The sequence below is a fragment of the Vidua macroura genome, chromosome 3 (genome assembly GCF_024509145.1).
Source record: "Vidua macroura isolate BioBank_ID:100142 chromosome 3, ASM2450914v1, whole genome shotgun sequence".
NCBI classification, from domain to species: domain Eukaryota; kingdom Metazoa; phylum Chordata; class Aves; order Passeriformes; family Viduidae; genus Vidua; species Vidua macroura.
In genome coordinates, this window is record NC_071573.1 from 91,256,293 (window position 1) to 91,278,325 (window position 22,033).

At 39.0% G+C, this 22,033-nt stretch overlaps 1 protein-coding gene across 2 annotated transcripts in view; it reads right to left on the minus strand.

The window, feature by feature from the left end:
- MLIP (muscular LMNA interacting protein) overlaps positions 1–22,033 on the minus strand; it is a 103,842-nt gene that overhangs the window by 49,869 nt on the left and 31,940 nt on the right. The window contains exons 2-4 of one of the 2 annotated variants that reach the window (XM_053973566.1): positions 10,656–10,814; positions 8,312–8,680; positions 826–2,445 (exon numbers count right to left, since the gene is read on the minus strand). In XM_053973566.1, the coding sequence (XP_053829541.1) occupies positions 826–2,445; positions 8,312–8,680; positions 10,656–10,814 (2,148 nt within the window). The remainder of the gene's footprint in view (positions 1–825; positions 2,446–8,311; positions 8,681–10,655; positions 10,815–22,033) is intronic. The other variant, XM_053973567.1, reaches the window with a different exon arrangement.

Genomic DNA, 22,033 nt, shown 5'->3' on the forward strand with positions numbered 1-22,033 from the left:
CCCGCCTTTGGGTGGATGACAAACAGCAGGAGCATGGCTGATCTGCCAGGTGTGAGACTTTGGTATTTGCAGTAGTTCAGGCTGTAGGAAGCTTGGCTTTTCTTTCCCCCTCATCCTCTGTCTAGCACAACAAGATCAGAGGAGTACAAGAGAAAGGAAAGAAGCAGGAGACTGTCCTTGTCTTCCCTTGCTGGCCCTTGGCCACAAAGTCTTTGCTCAGGCTGAGTTCATTATTGCCTCTGGGCTAGTCCCAGGGTGGCTAGGGTGAGGAAAACCTCCTGGGAAGTGAGGAGGACAGAGGCAGGATGGGATGCTTGGGAATCACTTATCAGTGGAACAGCTAGTTCACATCAATTGGATTAAACTGCTTCTTGCTCAGCCCTGCACCTCAGATCACCATACTTCTATTACTTTCCCTGGGAATACATAAGGATTTACTTTAGAGTGGGGTGAATAGAACATGCTTCAAAGTTATTTTTGATACACCAGGATTTTAGGCGAACTTCATAAATATGTGTACCAAATGTACATCAGAGCCACTGCACACACACTCCATCTTTAGTAGTAAATCATCATACTCAAGAATAAAGTATCTTCTTTTTTATGCTAAAGGATTTCTACAACATCTCCATAATACAGAACACAGTGCTAGCAATTTGAAGGGTAGGATTTCATTTTCACTATCTTCACTATTGATATAAAACCTGTTCCTTTTCCACATTTTTTCCACATCCTATTTATTTTACTAGTATTCTGCAACATGGATGTGATTTTTTTCCTACAGGGACAAAGAAATATTATAAAATAAGCATGCACCAAGAGTACCTTGGGTTTGATGTTTTCATGGTCAGGAGTCAGGGAAAAAGACAGTGGTGAAGTCAGCTCTCTGGGTCTTGATGGCAGTGTGCCTGGTGACTTGTCTGAGATGGGAGATCTGCACTTTAACACTGATGAGGTGGCAGAATGTTCAGGTCTCGGAGAGGAGGAGTTAGACCTAAAATTTGCTTGCACCAATGAAGACTTAAATTGTAGTGGATGGGAATTAATATTACCAGTTTGTGGAAACAGTGGGGTAGAGTGAGGCCGTGGGAGAGACCACTGCTTTGAGATGCTAGAAGGGGTAGGAGAGGAGGCACTGATCTCCTGAACAGATGTTTGGGATGAATCTGATCTAGATCTAGAAGGTGAGTGCAAAAGACTTGGGGAAGGAAATGAGTGTTTTTCTGGGGGAGGAGACAATGCACCACTAGGACTGGTAGAAGCAAGCAAAGGATATGACCGGCAAGTAAAGATGGGCGAGTAAGTGTGTATTCTCTGAGACTTCTGAGGTGCGCGGGACCTGGAGGCAGAATAGCCCAGCCCTTCTGGAGAAGGAGAGGTGGGGTATGCAAAGGAAGAGGGAGTTGGGGCACGAGAAGGATGCAGTGAAGACTGTAAATCTGGAGAGGCAACTGATCTTCTATGGGGGGAGAGAGGGGATGACAAAGAATTTCGGCAGTCTGGAGAAAGTGACTGAATGGGAGGGTGCTTTTTAGGAGAAAAGGACCTTGTTTGAGGGGTGGGATCAGGCTTGGAAGGTAAAGGCAGATGCTGAGCCCATCGTGAAAGCCAATAATCCTCTTTGCTGGGGGAATCTGGCCTTATGGGAGGGCTTGAAAGAGATTTCTTGGGGGTTGGGGGAGTTGTTTTGAACTTTTGATCTATTGCAAGTGTTGAGGAACTAAGAGAGCTAGGGGAAAATGTGGGACAAGAAGCAGGAGAAAGCGGCCTCCGCTGAGAGGAGCCTGATCTCAGAATAGCAGTCAAGAGAGTCAGTCTGGTTGGCAGAGGGGATTTGACTCCTGACTTGGCTGAATTTCCTCTGGATAATGTTTGTGTGCAAGGCTCATTTATACTACATATGGTCGAAGAGGACCCGTAACGAGAGGGTGGAGACAAAGGTTTAGGGCTAGGAGATAATGAATGTGTTTTTATATGTACAGGGAGAGGAGACAGAGCATCCCATTTCATGGAAGAACTCCAAGATATAGACTGAGCTAAAGATCCTTGAATTTCAGGAGGATTGGAGGAAGGATTTGGATTCCTTGCCGGAACAGAGGATGTGGTGAAGCCTCCCATTTTGCAAATACAGTCAGGGCTATAGAAACTTGGTGTTTGTAGGTTATCAGATAATCGAGGAGTGGAGTACCAACTCTTTGATGCAGAAGAAGATATTTTAGACATTGAGGGAGATGAACTATGGGAAGCAGACTGCAAGTAGAGAGATGAGTCTTGCTTAGAAAACCTGGTTGCTGACTGCCAGTTGTTACAGGAATCTTCCAACGAAGAGGCTTGATTCATGTTAACCATGGCACCACACGCTACTTTCTGATTAATTTGAGAAATTAAGTGGACAGCAGGTGGTTTAGAGGAAAGATGATCAGAGGTGGAAAGAGTAGAAATTAACTGGAGAGAAAAAAAAAAAAAAAAACAGAATTGTTAAAATAGGTGGAACTTGTGGAACTGTTAACCACCCCACATTTCAGTCCTGTGGTCATGCATATAGGGTTTCCATTAGTATTGCTGTGTAGGTTAAAAGCATAGGGCTGTTTTAAGCTTGGACATTGAGCCTGATGGATAAGGTATTTATGGGTAGGTGACTTACACAGACAAGCTATATGGTACTTTGGGTTTATGGCACTTCAGTTTTGTTGACGTAAACAAGGTTGAAGGCTACAGTATTTTTCCTTTTAGGTAAAATACAAGACAGTAGTGCCATGAGTGTCTGGAATCATGTGATGCCATCCACATTATGTAAACACAATGAAAGGTAAGAAAATTGCAATAGTGTCCCTTCTCACTTTGCCTGTTCACTGGAAAGCAGCCTTTTTGAAAATAGGATTCAAGTCCAGTGTTCTTTTTCTCATTCAGTAAACAACCGAACTGCCCTTCTGCAGCACTGTGATATCAGAATGAGAAATTTGCTTGGAACGACTTCAATCAGACATCCAGTCTGCTTTTCACTTCTCCTGTCATTCACAGAGCAGAGCATTTGACAGTTCACAGGCATGTGAGAGTCCTTATCCCCTTCTCCACAGTCTTTCGATACACTAATAAAACAGTAATGAGCTCTTTCATGAGTGTCTTTTTTTCTTGGGTCTATTCTAATTAGGATTTGTCAAAACTAATTAGAGCATACAAGTATATTATCAACCTGTTATACAGTTTCATGCTTCTAAAGAAAGAAATTCTCTCAAAATCTTCCAAGTTATTATAATGCTGAAATTAAAAACTGAGGTATACACAATATGAATAAAACAGATCAGTATGAAATCATGATTAAAGTCAACTGTAAAACCAAAAGGATACAAATTGTCACCTAACATTTGACTGAGCAATTTGAAAGCAGGGAAATTTACTCCAGTTTCATCAAACTTGATGTAAATATAAGAACACCTATTTAACTACTGTTAGATACCCTGAAAATATTATGCAGCTCCATGAAAGACTATTATACTATTCAGTTTCAACACACGCCCTGCTCATGGCTGTGGCTCAGCCTATGAATTACATTTTTAAAGCATATGTCTTACCCATAATAGAGACAAATTATTATGATTATGATTATGATTATGTAATATAGTATTGATGTATCACAAAACAAAAATAAGAAGAAAACAACTAATTTTCAAGTGAGAGCACATGCTGGAAGAAGCTGCAACAGAAAAGCGAGATTTAAAAGCTTTCAAAGGCAAAAATATGCCTAAATACAGGCTAAATACACACTTCAATTAACCCTTATAGCTTAAAATCAGTGAGCTCATCCTGCTAAATGATACCATACAAATAGCAAGCTTTTTAAACCAAAGACTCTTTCTCTATAAGGTAACTTCAGAAAAGCTAGGCCAATGCTTGATTTATAGGAATAAACACATAACCTCTGAATACCTTTACAACAGCACTAACTTCCCCAGTTTTATACATGTGTTAAGGTGTCCCATTTCAAAGTGGAAAGTCAATGGATGTATACAGGGCAAATATTGGATATAAAAATTAATGTTGTTTATATCCTTGTATATATATTCTATTCAACTAAGAAATTAGGACTCTTGTTGAAAATGCTGCTAATTAAGAAGCAAAAATACTGGAAATTGACAGTAATTTACCAGCATTTAATCACTATGAAAAACTATTATTAAAAAGATAAAATTATTTAATGAGTTGAAAAGCAGTGTGGTAATAAATCTGATAACTTGGAGCAGCCTCGTGAATTTAATAATGAATTCTGGAAGTTAATCAACTACCAAAACAGAGCTGGGGTATGTAATCTCTGTATTTCAAAACAGAATAGTTAAATTTCCCTTACAAAGACAACAGATTAAAAGAAAGTGAGGAACAAATACGAAACTTCATAATAAAAGCCCATGATGTACATGGACTTCTAATTAGTTAAAACCTAATAAGATTTATAAGCAGCTACAAAAATGTTCATGGTAACAGATGACAAATATGCTCCTGCAAGTAAGATAAAGACATTTTGCAGTACTCTTCTGTTTAAATACCACTGAACACTTACATGCTGAGCTAATTGAGCCATTAATCAAATCTTCAGAAATTATTTTGCTATTGCAACACAGAATTAATAACTACATCTACAGATGATCAACCTCCTATTTACAGGATCAGGGAATCATAATCAAAGTGGGCTGGAAGTGACTTCCAGAGGTCATCCAGTCCAGCCTCCTACTCAAAGCAGGGCTCTCACCAGCACCAGTGGCTCAGGTCAGCTGTGGCAGTGTCTCCTCAGTCTCCAGAGCTCTGATGGAGCTCCAGCACCCCCAGGCAGCCTGTGCCAGTGCTGCACCACCTCCCACTGAGGAAGCTGCTTCTGATGTCCAGATGGGATCTCCCACGCTGCAATTTGCAGCCATTGCTGCCTCAGCTGCCCCTGCAGAGAAGAGTTTGGCTCTGTTGTGTCCATAACTGCCCTGTAAGGGGTTCTGGGCACTTCCCAGATGCCTCCTTAGCTATCTCTTGGTGGGAGTCAACAAAGCCAGCTCCTTCAGCCTCAGCTCACATATGCCCCAGACATATTTACACTTTTGTGCTGGACCCCATTCCCTTCCTCACATCTCTCTTGAATTTAAGGGTTGCTGGCCACCAAACTGAGCATGGCTTTACAGTTGCAGCCTCAACAGTGCCAGGTGAGATAGAATAACTTCTCTCAATCAGTGGAATTCTTTTTTATGTTCTGGTTCTCTACTGGATTAAAACCCTCCTGTAGGTGAATTGGATTAGTGCAGAAGAAGTGAGTGACCAAAGTTGATTTGTGGTTTTTTGGTCTGTGATTCAACTGCAAGCCTTTTTCTCTTCTCCTGAGTACCTATACATGTCCCAAAAATGTATAAAGAAAGTTGAAATGGGTGGCAAGGTTACGTTAGCACAAAGGGATAAAGGCACTTGAAAAAGATCTTGATGCCTTGTAGTTAATCATTCCGGAATTTTCAAAGTGGACATAATACTAGTATTGAGCCTTGCCCAGAAGACCTTCAGCACATTTGAAATGGCAGAACTGAGCTAGAGATAAGGCAAATGGTCATTCTGGTGAGGTCACACTGTTCTGGAAGGGCACAAAAAATGTGGTTAGTTATACCAACAAGACCCTGAAAGATGTGCTGGTCAAACAGGAGAAGGGAAAGAATGTGCAAACTGACACCCCAAAAGGCAGGAATCATGTCTGAGTGAATCATGTCTTCAATTTAGACCTGATCCTGGGCCCAGTTAACCATGCTTTGACCTCAGTAGAATCTCCTTTTAGATAGGAAAAAATAAAAACAAATTACCTACAAAGACTGCAAGCTGAGAAGCAGAAAGTCAGGAGGAAACACCAGAAATTGTGGAAAACTTGAAAAAAATCCCTAGAGACAACACAGTACATCAGACTGTGAGCTGAGACTCAATTAATATAAATGGTATTTAGTCCAGTTTCTCCCAACAAGGAAGGTGTATTATCCAAGCAATGGCATGAATTTGTAGGGACCCCTGACTCATTTGGAAAAGCCAAACCAGATGGCACTGAATGGACAGAGGAACGTCAAGTGACTTCAAGTAACTAAAAATCCTTCCCATTACTGATCCCCCACAGCAAGTCAAGAAATAAGTTGAGCTCATGCCCTGACATTCAGGGAAGCAGATATCCCACTCAACCCAAAGGGCAAATTCCCAAAGGCAGGAGTCAGTCTGACTCTCTTGCATGACTAGACTCACTTTAACATAAAAAAAAAAAAAAAAAAATTTAAAAGGCAAAAAAAATGCCACACACAATATATAAACATTAAATTATTACCAAAAAGTTCCAAATGTGACCAGAATAACAGATTATATTTCTCAGACTTTGAATATAACGTGGCATTTTCCTACATCAGTCATGACCTCTATGTCTCACAAAACAGAAATTTCCATTTTTTTTAATGCTTTCCTTTTTTCCTTTTGTTTAAACAAAGTCAGAAATTAAGCTGAATGAGGCCTTCTGCAACGCAATGGTCCCCAGTATTTGTTTTTTTCACATTTGACAGGAAATTCATTGTCTAATTACGCTTTTAAGTTAATGTCATGTTATATGCAATAACTCTTAAAAGTGACATGATACTGCCCTTATAATCCAAGAACTGAAAAGGTAGCCCATATATGGACTCCTTTGTAAAAAGGAAATGGATCAACAGATAAACCATGCATCTCTTTAATCTTTTCATAGTTTTTCCTTCATTTCAGAAGTGATGATCCTACATTAGATAAGTCAGAAAGAGTGATGCCTAAGGAAGCACCTTAGAACCAGAACAGTAGTGAAAGGCAGCTTAGTAGAAACATCTTTTTTATGAAGCAATAGAGATGGCTAAAGATACAGAGATAATGAAGACTGAGGAAGTACAGTCTTGAAAACCTGTGACTAAAGAATAATGACAAGATATGCAATTACCCATATTACATACTGCTTCTCTTCCTGTTCGGGTGAACAGTTAGCAAAGTTGGACTTAATTTCTTGTTCTGTGCAATCTTTAACTTCTGTTACCTCACCAGCCAAACCCCAATTTACTTCTGAAGTCACCAGAAGCTTAGGAAAGATCCAACATAGGAACTCCTCTGTATAGTATTCCAAAATTCACCCAATTTCTGTAAAAGCTTTTTTAAAACATACCCAAGTAAGCCTGAGCATTGCTGAAGTAAATTTGTATTTCCTCAGAACAAGTATTCTGTTACCGCCTGCTTCCTCTATGTATGCTTACCTATGACTTTAACCTTCCTCATGGAAAATTCTCAGTGACTTTACTGGGAGTTTCTCAGAAGAAATGAACATTTGATACTGCTGTGAATCCCAAACAAGAGTGGATTTCTTACCCACTTGTCTTCAAGCATAAATTGACTCTGCATTGTTATGAAAAATTGAGTAGCAAAAGTATTTCAACACAAGATAGTAAATCATGAAAATCATTTTCAGAAACAAAGTAGCCATGCTTAACATTTGTTTTTAAATTATCAATGAAGAATTGCATTTTCAAGTGATGGTAACCCAGTCAAGGTCAAAGGAAATGCTTGAATTCATTTCATGTGACATGGACATTGCTATTTTGCTAAAGGTGGAATTTTCCATTGCATATACACCCTTCAATATGTATCAGTGTTCTTCCAAAGATGGGAGACATTAACTTTTCATGCAGTACTTTGAAGTGATGTATTTTGTAAATGAAACAATTCAAAGAGTTTTTGGAAATGCCCCAGGGAGAATTGAAAATTTAATATGTCAATAAATGCACCTATAAAGATACACATAAAATAGAAATTTCATCTTCATTAGTTCTTTACACCTGTGCAAAGTCAGGTGTACCAACCAACAATCAGAATAATAGGATTTTTACAGCTTCTTTCTCTTGCATAAAGGACTGGAAGAGGTGCTGAGGAGAAAAAAGAATATAGGTCTGGGAAGTCTGATGCTAATAATTCAAATGATCTCGAGGCTCCATTGATTTTGACGACCTTACCCAATTTAGACTAGCTCGGAATCTAACATCTCCTGATTAACTTCCTGTCATGATGAGCTGCTCTTAAAGGAAAGCATAGATCTGCCTCATCTGCTCCACACACACACGCCAGAACCACATGGAAAGGCAGCAAGTCAGAAGGGTTGGGCCACCTCCTTAAGGTCCAAACATTACAGAAATGGCCAATGAAAATGCTAATTAAAGAACAAATTGACCCAGCTGCTGTACAAACTGGCTTCATATGCTGAAAGGTTTAGAAAGCAAAGGTTATCTCTAGAATCTAAAGAGCTCGTTACCTGATTTTTTTGGGGATCAGTAGTACTGTGGGAAAGTGCAGCACCTGGAAGGTGCCCATCGCCAGGAGGGTTCCCTGTCTCGGTGCCAGGTGAAACATGGGATGTGGTCAGCAGCTGAGCACTGATGGGACTGTAGCCATTGGAAGGCTGATGAATGTTGCTTGAGGCAGCAGCTCCTTCATCTTCCTCACCGGAGTCCGTAATCAGGATAAACTCAGCTTTAAAAAGGTCATTCTCCTGCATTTCTCCTTTGCTTGAATTACACCTCAGGGACTGGAAAGCTGTTCGGGCGCTGTCTGTACAGACAGTGGACGCACAGTCTTGTTTGGCCCCACTCTTTAAGACCAGCTCATCAGAGACTGCGTCAGACTGCAAAAGATACAAGGAAAAAGTTGCCAATTAACTGCATTTTATTTGTGTTCCCCAAAATGTGAAGCAATTTTGACTTTAGGTAGTGATTGTCTCTGCACTACCAAAAGTGCAGTAGGCAAATGAAGAATTTAGGCATGAGTACACAGCAGAAGCCACTTCCCCAGGGAGTCCCAGCTTCCAGCCCCCAGCCAGTGCTGTGGGGGCTGCATTCCCAGCAACTCACAGAGCAACAGGGGCTCTGAGCACAGCGATGGCCTGAGACACGGCCGGCACGGGAACCGGGAAGGAGGGTGCAGTCGGAGCCAAATGAGCTGTCAGACCGCACTACACCAGACACGATGGGAAGGCACCCCAACCGCGGGATCCACGGAGCAGACAATGCTCCCCAGAGGAGTCTGACAGACAAATCTGGGACAAAACCTATACATATTAATGAAGAAACAAAGGCCCTTAAGACAAGGCATTCTTCTAAGAGAGACTCAGAGGTCAGAGAGCTTTACTGTATGTTCAAGCTTCGCAGCACAGACCACAATTGTTCCTTGTATTTTCTGCAATTTCCACATCCAGTATGTCACTTCTCAAGCATGCTTCGGATGAAAGCAGGAATAGTGCAGACTACACACATGACACACATATCATTAAAGCATTCAATATCGAAACTGCTATTGTAAATCATGTTTCCCTCAGAGGAGGAATCAGGTAAATGAATAGACGTATTGTGTTCTGTAAGAGGAAGCCTCCAGATGGGGCTCATATTTGACTGCTGCTTGAGGAACATGGTAATTACAAATTTCCACTTCACTGGCAGTTCCATGAGTCCTGGAATTCAGTTCTTAGAAAAAATATTGGACCACAAAGGGGCATATCACCACTATGAGTCTGACAGTGTTATTTTGATTATCTGATGTTGGTTGTTGAAATAATATTCAGGTTCTAGGTATTTTAGAAGAGGGACTAATCTGTGCTATGAAGGCCTCACAACTGCATCAACTGCCAGAAAATTTCCTCTGTCTACAGAGAAACACATGGGGATGGATGACAGCAAGACCTGATTCTGCTTTACCCTGGGCATTACCTATAACAAAACCAATACTGAGCAGCTGTAAATGTAACTAATGAGTTAAACCACCTGGGGATAATATTCCAGTGAATGTCTCTTCAAATACATCCATCCTTTGCCCAGACCTAACCCCTTTTTCGGCAGACAGGACACTGAAGTGCTGGAACACGTTCAGGTCAGAGGGCTGTGAACTCCTGTGAAAAGTTTATTACATGGAAAACCACCCAGAACTGCAGCCCCAGAAATGTCCCAGGGAAAGAGCTTTTAGACAAAAGCAGAATTGCCATAAACACTAATATTAACCTGAGGGTTGTGGTCGACTTTCAAGCAGCATGGAATAAAATAACACATTAAATGTTGTGAGGCAGGAAAGGAATAAACAAACAAAGGGTTGACTAAAGGAAGGAGAGTCAGGAATGTTGTGCTGCTGACTTCACCGGTGCAGGAAATTACAGGGACAAGTTTTCCAAAATCAAAAGCTTGCTTCCACTTTGATGCATTACTATGCAGCTATGAAAGGAACTGGCACCTTTCTGGAAGCCACAGCACTGGCATTTGCTGAAACCAGGACCAGTGATTCTGGTCAATTTCCATGTGATAACACTCCTTGCACACCACCCTTGCTGTCATGAAAATATAGAAGGAATCCCCCTCATCTGCCATTGCATGACTGGCAGAGCACAGAATTGAGATGATCAAGGGTTTCCTTCCAATATAATGTCTGCCAAAGGCAAAGCAAACTATTGAGCAGACACTCGCCTTCTCCTGAACAATGATTCCACATCTTGGTAATTAAACAAAGCACAAGCCAAGAAACCATTCAAGGGAAAGAGCTTCAGTTCAGCAATGCTCAGAATAAAATTTTCTTTATCTTTTGAAGAAGTGAAAAAAGTAATGCAAACAAAAATCTACCTTATTTACAATTTTTTGATTGCTCAGATCCTTTGGTTCCTCTGGAATTGTCACAAGGAACTTCGAGATATCCACAACCTCAAAATGAGTTGGAAGCTGTCCAATGGATGGTATGAATGTGAAGGTCAATGGTTTGGTTCCAGATTCTTGAGAAGAGACCTACAAAACACAAAATTAAATCAACTTCTTTATCCAAATAAAGATGATTTTTATCAGAGTTGAGATAATATGAATAACATTAAATAATTAATCTACATAACTTACATGTCTGTTATTAACTCTGCTGGTCACTGTTTTGGTGGGATTTTTTAATTGGCTAATTGTGTACTAAAGCCTTATTTAACAGACAAAATACTGCCTTGGTTATACTCATCAACATTCTCAATATTCTAGTGGTGTGGCACAGCAGACAGGAAAACTTTTGTTTGATAGCTTGCTATTCTTTCAATTTTCCATAACAAAACCAGAAAACCATATTCAATCCATTTCAAGGCTGTTTTTATCTTTGTTTAACTCTACTTTAGTAGGAAAAAAAATTCAATTATACCGGTGTATCTGGGCAAATTATAGCCCCTAGAGTATTTGCTTAACAAAAAACAAATTGGGAAAACTTGCAAATGCAGCTAATTCTGAGCAATATCAGAAACAAATTGTGATTTAAGTATCTTCTCAGTTTTTTGGGGGGCTTTCCAGCCACATACACCAACTAGTTGCTTGTTTCTCCCTTTCCCTGTTGCCCTCTCAGTAGGACTGTGCATATACAGCCTGAATCCTCCAAAGACAAGAGAGACTAAATGAAGGCAATTTCACCTAAATGTTCCATTTTATCACGGTGCTCTCCGATCACTTGAATCTCCTTCACAGGAAAGTCCACATCATCATAAAACTCTCAGTTGCTTTGCCAGATATCAGGAAGAGGAACTGTACATGCCTTCACTAGATAAATAGAGGGAACCACACCCCAAACCATGGAGCCTGACATGCTGACTTTCCCACTATTGTTGGTGTAAAAAAAATTCTTTTTTTTAATTCAAAACTATGGAGTACATTGATATTCCTTTGTTATATAACCTGATGTAAACCTTATGATGGTTAATTGTCTTTTCAATGAACTCTAATATGCAGAGGGTTGAACTGTATTGAATCATACAGGAAAACAGGATTATTGCTTCATCTCCTTTTGTTTTTTGTTTGTTTTTTTTTTTTTTTTGCTTGCTTGCTTGCTTGTTTAAAGTGAAATAAATTGAAGAGCTATGACTCTCATTATGCTTCTTTGTAATTTACATCCTTAAGTAAATAGCAATTATAGAACAGAGTGGAATTATGGTTTACATTTCTTGATCATCTTGTGGCTGGAACATTAAAATGATGGACACAGATTTCCAGTTTTTAAAAACTCTAGGCAAATATTAGTTACTTCTACTAACAGCTGCCTCCTGGAGTGATTGGGCAAAACAGAGACAGGCTATTTGTAGAAATGCTGTCAACTACTCTTTCCTCTACAGTTTGGAAAACTGTGCTCTCTCAGACAAATGCAGGTGTGCAGGTACAAGGTGCTCTCCTACTTTTACTTCCCCCTCCATTTCACACAAGTGACACATTTCACACAAGCACTGGATCAACAGCGAGAGTAACAGCTAAATGCTGCACCATGCCAGGAGCTCGGGTTGTTATTTTGTGTGGAGGAGAAACAACAGCTCTGTCCTTCTCTCAGGAGCTAAGGTACTTGAGTCTGATAATTTCTTTCCATAAAAGACCAACACAATTTTTAAAAATTAGCCAGCACAATAAACACTTAGTCCTTGCACCTGATGGAAGCCAGCCGAGTCCCATCAGTACTCAAGGATGCACTTGCTAGCGAGCAGCTACCTGTCCCTATGACACAGCCAGGGATGCAGCCTCCAACCCAGCCCCTCCTGCACCCAAAGGTGCCTGCAAGGTGCAGGAATATCTGCACACAGGCAGGAGCATCACATCAGCATTAGTGATTTCTGTACAGCTGACACAATTCACTGCATTCTTACACTGTACCTGGGTCTACACTAAAATCAGCTAGAGATGGCCTTTGCTTTCCTGAAGACCTGTAGTTTTGCTTTCATCTTCTCTTCTCTAATTAGGAAGTGCAGCTGATGACTTTGGCTACCTTGGTTGTCTTTAAAAACATTTTCCCCTTCTACCTCTCCCTCTAGTCATGCTCTTGCTTTGACACTTGACAGCAGCTGTCCTGTATCACTGGACATTCTTGAGTCAGAGAGCAAAATATTCCTTATAAAAGGAAGAGAGGGAATAAGTGTGCAAATAGAAAGCCCAAACACAAACAGATTTATGGCAAATTCCAATATAATGTGTCAGCATTGCTAAACTCCCAATATTTTATCTGCATATTTGTAACAAGGAAATACAAACAAGAAATTAGACTAGAGGCTCCAGGCTGTTGCATGGTAATGCAGACATCTTGATATCACCTTATTTTGTATGTGTCTTACCCTGCACTTCCAATTTTATTGCTTTGGTGGAACAATTACAGAACACACAGAGAAAACCTTGCTGCCTTTGGCCTAAAGACATTGTGGAAATAATCACCAAAATTGCTTGCAAGCTAAAACTATGGTTGGAAAATACATCAAAATAGACAAACAAGATTTTTTTTTCAGGTGGGAGATGCCATTAAATCATGACATTATTTCTATTCCCCCAGTGTATATTATTTTCTTAAAGTTTAGAAAGCATACACAAGCAAATACAATTACTGCATTTCAGACAGTTTCAAGTTGCTAGATACTGCACTAAGCAGTGACAGGACTGTGCTCCTCTTAGTTTCACTCTTAGCAATTGAGAAACAGGTACTTCCAGCTGGTAAAACTGGTCATGCAATCTAAGCTGCTTCACAGAAACCTAGACAAATATCACATGACTAGCCAGAAAACACAAACATTGCCACTGAGGGAAAACAAAAGAGAAATATTTGTTGCTTTAGATTATTTTTAGTGTTTATTTCCATTTATATATTTTTTAAAAATGGATAAAAATACTTTGACATTTTAAAATTTAAATTTTTATTGAACAATGCAAAGCAGAAGGAACTATTACATACTACTTCCTTCTTTAAGGTAGAAAAAAGATGTTTGCACCTTTTTTATATACTTATACTTTTATATACTTATTATATCTTATTTTCCATCTCTCTCTCTGGCTGATGTTTCTAACCTTGAAGAACTGAAAAGAAATGAACAGGCTGGACTTCCAGCACTTCATTACATCTATTAATTACATCTATTAATATCCACTCTGATATGTAGAGGTAAACAGTAAAGAAAAAAGTTTAAAATTCAAATATATATTAAAAATATATTAAATGCCTTATCATCTTTTCTCTGTTATCAGTAGTAACAGCAGAGGTAATTCAATATCATACATTCCCTGCTGCTGGAATTCACTTGAATCAATACAGTTACAGTGGCAGAAAAATACCAAATGTGACATCTATTGAATTCAATACTAAGGAATTCTAGTTTATATTATATAACCAATCCTATGCACAGGAAATAACTGATTGTTTATAACTGCAGCCTTCACATTAATTAGTTTTTTAAAGAATACAAATTATGGAGTTTAATATTAATAACCTTTGAATATCCACTGGTGTTTATTGGCAGCTGCATAATATATTGACAAAAAGCTTCAAAACAAAAAAATTCTAGATGACTTCCATGAGCTCCTATGTCATCAATTTACAAACAGGTTTGTTGCATAATTAATACGATCAATTTACAGCTGCCCTGGGGATAGTAACTTAAATTATATTAATTATTGTTTTCATTACCACAGCTTCTGTAGTCCTTAGTTGTAGAGCTCATTTTTATTGTCTTGGTTACCTTATGAACACAAACAAACACTTTTATTTAACCTCTCATATGCACTATATGCATTCAGCATACTGACTATTTTGTAATTGAAATAGAGGTTCTACTGTAAGTGATTGCTTCTCAGGACTTCCTTCTGGAATACAGATTGCTAAAGTGAAATTCAATATGCTGATTCATGTTACCACTTCTTCTACTTATTTGTTAATGTAAGTCATTCCATTAATAAAACAACACCCTGAGAAAACCTTAGTCTTGAAAGATCTAGTTCTTCCTTTGTAGATATTTATTTGTTTAAAGGACAGAAAAGGAAATTATGAGTAAATAATAGCAAAATAACAAGCATGTACATCATGAAATAGAAATATGTTGACTGAAGCACTGTTTTGGTCAGAGCACTAATTCACATGCCCACAATTCCTGAGTGATAAATATAGCTCTGACACTCAGAGAGAGCACAGCTAACACCATTTACCCAGCCGGGGAGAGGGGCCATCCAAAAACACAGGCTGAGTTCTGTAATCTCTCCTTAAACTCCTTTTCTGTGTTCAGACTAAAGTCAAACCATAAAGAGACATTTTCTCCTCCTCGAGACAGAGAAAAATCTAGTCAGATGGAATTATCAGTGAATGAGATGTAAGAATTTTCAGCCTATCTTCATATCCTGACTCATTACAGCTATCACAATAACCTAATATGGATTAGCAGTTTATTGTGTAATATGAGCTGTGGCTTTTCTAAAACCTTTTACAAACCGCAGCAGATGCTCATATGAACACCAACTTTCTCTCTGTAAAACTTCAGAGGAAAATGCTAAACCCATTCCAAAAGTCCAGAATGAAGTTATAGTCAAGATGAAGTTTGTGCCAAAGTTCCCAAGGACAGCTGTGGTCCAGAAGCTTCCCCAGGCTTTATGATGTGCCCATTTTATCACCTTCAGCAAATCATTTGTGCTTCTTTCATTACATCAACACACACTCAAATGCAGACAAGTATCTTTTGAAAATGAATGTGTGATGTGTGTAAAGCACTAGAAAGAGCAAATGAATAATAGTAGAAAATTTTAATCTATTATTCAAAATGCAAGAGCTCATTCAGATTAAGTGGTTTTTTTCAGACATCATTTTAATTAGCTCTTCAGCCCAGCAGACTTTATACAACTGTAATTGCTCTTTGACACTGCTCTACTCATATGCAGCTAAATTTGATGAAAGTAGGTAAAAATAACATTTCATTTCCTCCTTTTGCTAAGGGCAAGTAAAATACCTTGCCTGTTATACTTACTTGACTTCATTAAATGCAGTACAACTAAATGGTCGTAAAATATTAGACCTTAAGATGACCTGGGTCTTTAAATCATATTTATATTATCACTGACACCCTTAAATGGCTTATTTGTTTCCAGTCTCCAAAACTTCTTAAGAAGCAACATCTCCCAAGTTAAAACACTGTGTTGTACCATCACCCATGCACCAAACCACAGCTAGGTTGTCCCAGACCCAGACTGTCCCTAGCTTCTCCCTCAGCAGGTAATCACCACTTCCTTCTGGCTGTCCTGTGTTCATGTTATTTTGTGCATCAATCAGAAATTAAGCTGAAATATTGTTGCTGATTTTGCACTAGCGTGGCCAGGCTTGCCATCGGGCCTTCCATAGAAGGCAGTCAAGGACTGACAAAAGTAGACTGGAAAAGTTTGAAGGCAAAAGAAAATGTTTAAAAATCAAAACAAAACAAAAAACTGGTGCTGTCTAAAATGCACATGGACTGTTTATCAAGTATTTTTATATTGTTCATCGTCAGAAGACTTCTTGGGAAATGTGAGACTTCAGATTAAATCCAGTGCCTGCAGATAAAGAAAAATATCTGCCTCGAAACTGGAGTCCTTACAAGGTCATAGGACTTACGCCTTCATATGTAGAGCACATTAACAGATACATTTAGAAACTGATATACATAATATATGCTTATGCAATGTCATGATGTCTCTGCCTAACAAAAAAGGCTGCACACTGGTTAGTCACATTAATATAGCAGTAAGGCAAAACAGATCCTGATTTTCCAGTCCATTTTTGAACAATTCCAACTTGATTACTCAGTAAGAAACTGAAAGTTATAATTTATTCTTTTTTCCTGTAAGTTTCTTGCAATTTCAGCCCTGTAAGAGAGTCCCAAAATGTTGCTCTTACCCTCACAGCAACCTTAAAGCATGTTCTCATTAATCTATATGACATAATTCCCCTCATTGTGTTTTCCCAAAAGCTATGCCTATCAATAAGAGGGTGCTGTTTTCAAATCAAGCACTGGGAGGATAAACAAATCCCTACTTACATCTGTCAGAGTTGAAAGATCAGTCTTGTGGGATGATGCTAGCATAGAACTTCAATTTTATAGTATCACACATCAGCCATTTGCCTTTGGTGTCACAAAATGTCTGAGCAGCTGAGGGCCAGAGGGGTTTCAGCCAGAGCAGCTCCCTCCCCACAGAGCTGAGGCCACCACACATTGAGCACTGCCAGTCCTGCCCATGACACCAGAGGAGATTCAAGCCTAGAGGTGCAGCCACCATGGGTGAGCATCTCCACTGTTCTCCTTTCAAAAACACGTTGCAGAGCAAGTTTAGTAACACACCAGTGACAGTGTTGCAAGCAATGCATTTTGGAAGCAGGTGGTACCCAGCATCACAGCTGTGCCTGCACATACCCCTGCATGTGTTGAAAACTTATTGATAGAATGACAGAATAGTCTGAGTTGGAAAGGACCCATAAGGATCAATGAGTCCAACTCATTTTTTGTGTTGTGAGTGGCCAGAGATTGAACCCACAACCTTGGCATTCTTAGCATATGCTTTAACCAATTGAGCTAATCTCCTAGCAGAGCATTAATTTTGTACAATGGATTACCTACAGAGTGACTCCAGAAAAATGATCTATATGTGCTAATACTACATGTCATGCTTTCATAGCTTGAAGGCTGTTGAAGAAAAACAAGGGATTTTAAAAGATGCTTCCAAAAGTACAAGGACAAGATAACAGCAGAAGCCTTGAAAGTGCAAGTGTGGAATAGGAGCCTTAGGGTTACAAGCACAAATCATTAATAATAAGTTGTTACTCACTACAGGAATGTAATCTTGTGTGCTGGTATTAAGGATAACAGAGCAAGCAAAGAACCAGGATCTGGCATACATAAAACATATCAAACACCATCAAATTTAGATATAGGATGTGCTGGCTGATGAAGGAGGAACAAGTAAACTGTTAACAAAGACAGTAATTTCAAGTGGGCACAAAGCACAGGGTAAGCCCCACCATCAACGTCATCCACCTTCCTGCAAACCCCTGGAGATGCTGGCAGCTTCCATAAAAATGCATAGAAAATAAAAGTGATAGGAATGTCTAGGTTGCTTTCAACTGTGAGACCATTGGGAATGAGCTGCAATAATAGGACCATTTGGACTTTAAGTGTGAGTATGTCTGTACGTAGACTACATCATAATATAAATCCCATGTATGTGAGAGTTTGTGTGCACTTGGGTAAACAGTACAATGAGGAGGTGCTAAGAGAAAACAGATTGAAGAGAGGGTAAAGTGTGAGAGGTAGTGCACTAAAGTCTTTCCCAAATGGATAAACTCAGGGGATTAGTGGTCCGGTTGAATACAAAATAAATGACAAATTCAGAACATCAAGCATCGGCCCAAGACCACCAGGACACACTGGAACCAGCAATGAACAAGTTGAACCCCCTCCCTGTATCTGCTGTGCACAGACAAAGACTGCAGGATTATACATACAGGTCACTTTCCTAGAAACCAAAGGCATAGTAGTAAAGCCTTCTGCTTCTGCACAGAGGGCTGTGGCTCCAGCTGGGCATGAGTTAGTGCATGAGGGTTTGAGAAAGCTGCTTGGGTAAACAAACACACCCTGTGAAAAATTATCTCCTTTAATAACAACAGCCTCATTCTCTTAATATCTTGACTACCAAAAGGGTTTGTATAAATGTTGTTTTTGAGAAGTGTTTCCTTCAACATGTTCCTGTCAGGGAAAAGGGAATTAATAACATTATAATTCTGTGATTAGACTGCTAATTTTCTAATTAGAGTAACTAGAAATTTTTGCATCTCTATATGTGCTTCTCTAGCTTGCATGAGTTGCACAAGGTATCTGGTCTTACCACCCTTGAGGTTTGGTAGTGGTTTGGATACAGCAGATGAGAGTGAGCATTTCTCACCCGTGCAAAGTTTCTGCTCAGTTTTGAAGTACTGCTTTGCTGATTTGCTTAGATGCAACTGAAGGAGGACTGGTACAGCCTCACTTTAGCAGATGAGTTACACTTCAAACTTCTCCAGGTTAACAGCTGTGTGTGAAATCCCTCATGGACCCTTATGAGGATATGTTGGGTATCAGGGCTCTCAGTGCTTCAGGGAAAACCTGCTGTTAGCAAGAGCACTTCAGCAATATTTGGCAAACACAACATCATTTGTTTCACAACAGCATTTTCTCTGTGTTTCCCCAGATAAAAGTCTATCCAAAACACTTCAACACAGTGTGAACACCCCAGTCATCCAAGTCTGACAGGAAGAAATGAAAAACCATGGCCCTTTGTACCATGGTCACCTGTTAATTGTAACATTTACTCTAAGGAAAATTGTCCTCAAACCCAAAGGACTACAGCTTCAGGTTCAAATTCATTCTCACTGCCAGCACTTTCAGCAAAGAAAATTCTTTCCAGGAGAGGATACAAGATGGTTTCCAACACTCCCCCCTCAGAGACTGCAGCTACCTCTGTAAGATTTAATGCTCCCATTCCCATGCCCCAGGTTAACAGATCCTGTCATTACCTCCTGCCCCGATACAACCAACAAGCTCCACCTGCTCTCATCAGAACATCAAAATGCAGTGATATGCTCACACACAACCTGCAGCTACTACATGCATGTCTCCACTGACAGCTGTCTCCTCATTTTGATCTTCTGATTTCCTAAAAGTTTCCTTTTCTTCTAATATTCTTCTTTTATTACTGCTGTCTGTTCTCAGCTAAAGAAAACTTTTTAAAGGTATATTTAAGTTTTTTGATGGCTTTTTCAGTTTAGTTTATTAAAATATTTTCATTTTGTAAAACAGTAGAAAAGTAAGGGATTTTGAGAGTTAAAATGTTTTGGACAAGTTTTATTTAATTGGAAAGTAGATATTCATTTAAAAATAGTTGATCTGGCAGGAGGAAAGTAAAGGCTGGCGTGATTTGCTTCTGGCAGCACAGATTCTTTCCTGTGTTTGGACTCTGCTATTACTATTATTTTAAAATAAGAATCACATTTTCAATAGGTATGTCCTTTCCCAAACTGCTACAACTTGTATCTGGGCACTGGTACTCCTGAGGAGCTATATTTTTGGAGCAGGGATCCAAAGAATATTAAGAAAGAGTTGTATTAAATTTTCAAAAGGCCATACAGCTGCCACCCACATGCCAATGACAGATAACAGCACATCTTTCATGCTTTGGTGTTATCTCACTAAATGATCATGACACACTCTCAAATATGTTTTCCAAGATTCAAAAAGCCATCTGGCATCTGGATTTAACAAGCTTTTTTATCAATCAGAAAAGGGTATTTTGAAAAAAGAACAGCAACGCTGTCATAGATTTCAACACAGGCAAATTAAAACCTTAGTCTTTATTTACTCATATATGACCAGACTGAGGGCTTCCAGTTAATCTGACATAATTTTTTTTTCTACTGTCATTTCAGCAGACAGCAGTGAAAGTCTTGTAATACCAGCTAACCCATATTCCTCAGCTCCCTTCCATAAAGAAGAGAACAGAGTTCTCATTGATGGTACATTAGAGATACACAGAATCCTTTGGAAATATCTGCAGCTAAATTTTCAGCCATTAAACAAAGCACACATAGGGGAGGGCAGTTAATATTTTAATCTCTAAGAAATGGGTTATTTCATCTTGTATTATCAGCAATAGGCTTCCCATCAGAAGCTGCACCCTTTACAGTCATCTGTGCCAGGCATTTAATGATCAATACAAGCTCATCTACAAGCATTCTTACCTGTCCCCTACTAATAAAACTCAGAGGGTTGATAATTCAGATGCCTCCTTCTGCAGTCTGCTGCCTGTAGTATGTAGAGCACAGTTGGAAGATAAATAAAAAATGAACATTAAGAAAGCAGCAACAAAATGTCTATGATAAAACTGAAGAAGAGGTCATATTTTCCCCTTCTCAGCAAGGATTTTCAGAGGTCCTTTTAATGAGCTATTTTCTGAGTAGGTCTGTGTGGGCCCAGAAGAATGTTGGCTACAAAGAGTAATTATTCTGGCACTCAGCTACTAGCAAACAATAAGGTAAAGCTGAATGGCTGTTGGCTTCTTCTGCACGTTCACAGGAGGGCATGATAATAAACTTAAAATCTTGTTTTCTTCTCTGTGTTAATCATTTAAAAGCAGCTGTCTTTAAACATTTAACTTGAGCTTTCCCAAGATAACAAGAATACTGCGTGGGGTCATTTTCATATTACTTTATCTGTTGGGAAAAATAGTTATACTTGTTCCAATTAAATAACTTTATTTTTATTTATTAAATAATTTTACATTATATATATACAAACTTGACTTTGTCTCATTAAAAAAAAATTGTTATTTTTCCACTTTGGCATAATAATTCACTAAATACAGTCGTGTACCATTCCTCAGATATTTTGGAGTGTAGGAGAAAGAATAGAAGAACTGTAAGAGAACAGCAGACTGTACATTTTGCACCAAGAACAAGCATAATTTCTTTAGACAACAAATCTGGGAAGAAAGAAAACAATTCATGATCAAGTATGGTACTAATGTCAGGGTTCTAAAGAAGAGTCTCCCAAATTTAAGCAAAACCCTGTCAGTGTTATAAAGAATACTTTGGAGTTTCAGTTGAAAATGTGTAAATAGCACTCTTTCCATAGATGCTATGAACTAACTAAAAGGATCAGAGGTTCAAAGGATTATAAAAAAGGGGACTTAATTGAAATTAACAAAAATCTACATGCTGTCTACAGATACTTTCTTCAGAAGTTCCCAGTGTTAGAATACAGGTGAAAAAGCAATGGAAAACACTTTTGCATGTAGTAAGAAACAATGTAGGCTCGGCACTTAATTCCTATGTGCTTGTACTGCCATGATGTATCTTCTTTCTAGGAAATTGGAAGAAGGCATGAATGTAATAATCATAGGTTTAGATTAAAGAAGCAATTGAATTAATTTACTGACAGAACTACAATATCAGAGATTTTATAAATATTTTTGCCACCTTAAAATAGTTCAAAGCCTATATTTCCTATAATAGCCCAAAATAAACTCAGTACAATCAAGGTTGACCCTGGCAGTAATTCCAGTATATTTCATACAGATTCTTAAACCACCCTCATCACCAGGGTGATTACCCTTGATTACCCTCAAGTTGTGCATTAATTGACATTCCTGACATACATTACATGGGGTGGATTCTGTCCCTCCTCCTGTAAAGGATGTTC